Source organism: Fragaria vesca, linkage group LG3, assembly GCF_000184155.1.
Source record: "Fragaria vesca subsp. vesca linkage group LG3, FraVesHawaii_1.0, whole genome shotgun sequence".
Taxonomy (NCBI): Eukaryota; Viridiplantae; Streptophyta; class Magnoliopsida; order Rosales; family Rosaceae; genus Fragaria; species Fragaria vesca.
In genome coordinates this window covers 13228349-13230971 of record NC_020493.1, presented here as the reverse complement: position 1 = coordinate 13230971, position 2623 = coordinate 13228349, and the positions used below count along the sequence as shown (strand labels likewise).

The following is a 2623-nucleotide window of genomic DNA, read 5'->3' as shown; positions in this document are numbered from 1 at the left end:
TCTAGAGATCGAGTAGAGACAAAGAACACATTCTATTATTTATATTACCTTTCTGTCTAGCTACTATATAATACTATATTATTCTTTTGAAGCCTGGCTTAGGGTGATTGCTGTTGATGAGAGCTAGAAGAACATTTTCAGCACCATATAAATGCTCCATGATCATTTTCTTGCAAAGCCAAACTTAGCTTGCTAGCGGCATATTATAGCTAAGCTTTAGAAAGCACAACCCAAACCTCCATTTCTTTCTTTCTTTCTTTCTCCTTTCTTGCTGTTCTTCCTTCTTGTACTACACCGTACTCCTCTTTGATCTGGGCGTGAGGTTAAATTAGGGTTTCAGAAATGGGGTTAAAGGAAGCTGAAATCCGATGCTACGATGGTGAAGCAGATAGAGCTAGAGTGGAAGACCTTGAACGAAGATGCGAGGTAGGACCAACGGAGCGAGTGTATCTCTTCACAGACACTATGGGTGACCCCATATGTAGGATCCGAAACAGTCCGATGCACAAGATGCTGGTACGTATAAACATTCCCTTTTTCATAACCTTCTTCCTTTGATTTCCCACATCTAACGTCTTATCATCGTCGTCTAAACAAATTTGGCAACTTCTCGATCGCCGTATTCATGACAATCATGTTTTGCAGGTGGCCGAGCTGGACAACCAGTTGGTTGGAGTCATTCAAGGCTCGATAAAGTGGGTGACGGTTCATAATAAACCGCCGCCTGGACAGCATGAGGCCAATCTGTCCAGAGTGGGCTACATCCTCGGCCTGAGGGTGGCACCACTCCATCGTCAAAAAGGAATTGGTTCCAGACTGGTGTGTTGTTTAGAGGATTGGTTCGTAGCCAACGACGTAGATTACGCATACATGGCTACCGAGAAGGACAACGAAGCTTCAGTCAGGCTTTTCATGGAGAAGTTTGGCTACATCAAGTTCAGGACACCTGCGATTCTTGTAAACCCAGTTCGTTACCGGCCTCGCCACGTCTCTTCCGACGTTGAAATCGCTAAGCTCAAGGTAGAAGAAGCTGAGTTTCTATACAGAAACTGTATGGCTTCCACTGATTTCTTTCCCCATGACATAGACAAGGTGCTTGGGAACAAACTGAGCTTGGGGACTTGGGTGGCTTATCCAAGAGGAGAGTCGTTTTGCAAGTTTGGGTCAAATGGGGAAGCTATACCAAAGAGTTGGGCTATGATTAGTGTATGGAACAGCGGTGAGGTTTTCACACTGAGGCTAGGGAAGGCACCACTGTCTTGTCTGTTGTATGCAAAAAGCTGGAGACTGATGGATAGGTTTTTGCCTTGCTTTAAGTTACTGCCTTCCATGCCTGATTTTTTCAACCCTTTTGGGTTTTACTTCATGTATGGGGTGTACCATGAAGGACCATTGTCAGGGAAACTGGTGAGGAATTTGTGCCACTTTGTGCACAACATGGCTAAAACTACAACTAAGAACTACTGCTGCAAAGTTGTAGTAACAGAAGTTGGGGGTTGTGACTCGGTACTAAGACATAACATCCCACATTGGAAGTTGCTCTCTTGCTCTGAGGATTTGTGGTGCATAAAAGCCATGAAGATGAATGAAGCAGACAGAACCAGCCTTCATGAATTGACTAAAACCCAACAAACAAATAAAGCTCTTTTTGTAGACCCAAGAGAGGTATGATCGTATGAGTGGTGAACATATAATCAACCCAAAGTCTCCTCGGTCTGTCTCACCCTGAATACCCCGCAGCCTGGTGAGTATATTTGTCTATCGGGATTGTACATAATCATATGCTTTCTAGTTTCTACAACTACATGCCATGATTTTTCATCACGAGTAAACCATCAAGGGAAAAAGGGGGGTTTGAATGTCTTGTTCCTATCATATCGGTGACAGGAAATCTAGAAAGATTTCCTTAATTAGGTGCCACCCTCGAATGTCCTTGTGTGTGACTCATTCTCAATTTCCATGATTCAGACTAATCAATCAGCTCATGGTGGTCCATTTCTTTTGTACATATCCCCCTTATGAGGTAAAGATTTTAGCTTCGATTAGATGGACCCTCCCCGACTCTCTACAATGCTTCCATTTCATACGTCGCATTCAAAATGGAACACTCTAACGTGCCATTGTACAAGGATGGAGAACTAATTTCACAATGTCATTTAAATCCACAAGTCCAAGAAACTATACAACTATATAGACATGATTATCATATACCTTGAGTTTTCGGGCTCGTTTTATTTTATCGTGTTTTGGGGATGAAGTTGTCGTCAGCGAAATGTGGGATCCTACAATGCACGTCGTTATTGTTTCAAGTTCATTACGAGTCGTGGTCATAATGACCGAGATTAGATTAAGCACCGTTAGTTAGTGGTCTCTGTTCTCTGTTGCCAGACGAGGAATAGGAGGTTAGCTATGTATCTTAGATTCTTAGTTCTTGTGTGGTCTTCAATTAGATGCATGCATCTACGTACGTGTTTTAATTAGATAACAAGACAATTTTTTTTTTTTGGGTAAAATGCCCAAATACTTAAAAATTAGAAAGCTAAAACCCATTCCAATTTTATACAAAAGACATTATTACCCTGTATCAAATTAAACCCACACAAATCTCACATCTCTCTCTCTC

At 42.1% G+C, this 2623-nt stretch overlaps 1 protein-coding gene across 1 annotated transcript; it reads left to right on the top strand.

Moving 5' to 3' along the window:
• The first annotated feature begins 300 nt into the window (after positions 1–300).
• LOC101311451 lies at positions 301–1937 on the top strand. The gene is made up of 2 exons (XM_004294260.1): positions 301–516; positions 646–1937. The coding sequence occupies exons 1-2, from the start codon at positions 343–345 to the stop codon at positions 1669–1671; spliced, it is 1200 nt and encodes a 399-aa protein (XP_004294308.1). The 5' UTR covers positions 301–342; the 3' UTR covers positions 1672–1937.
• Positions 1938–2623: the final 686 nt, after the last annotated feature.

Coding starts and splice junctions, on each gene's coding strand:
- LOC101311451 (XM_004294260.1), top strand. CDS start 343: ATGGGGTTAAAGGAAGCTGAAATCCGATGCTACGATGGTGAAGCAGAT. Junction 517..645: donor GTCCGATGCACAAGATGCTG/GTACGTATAAAC, acceptor CATGTTTTGCAG/GTGGCCGAGCTGGACAACCA.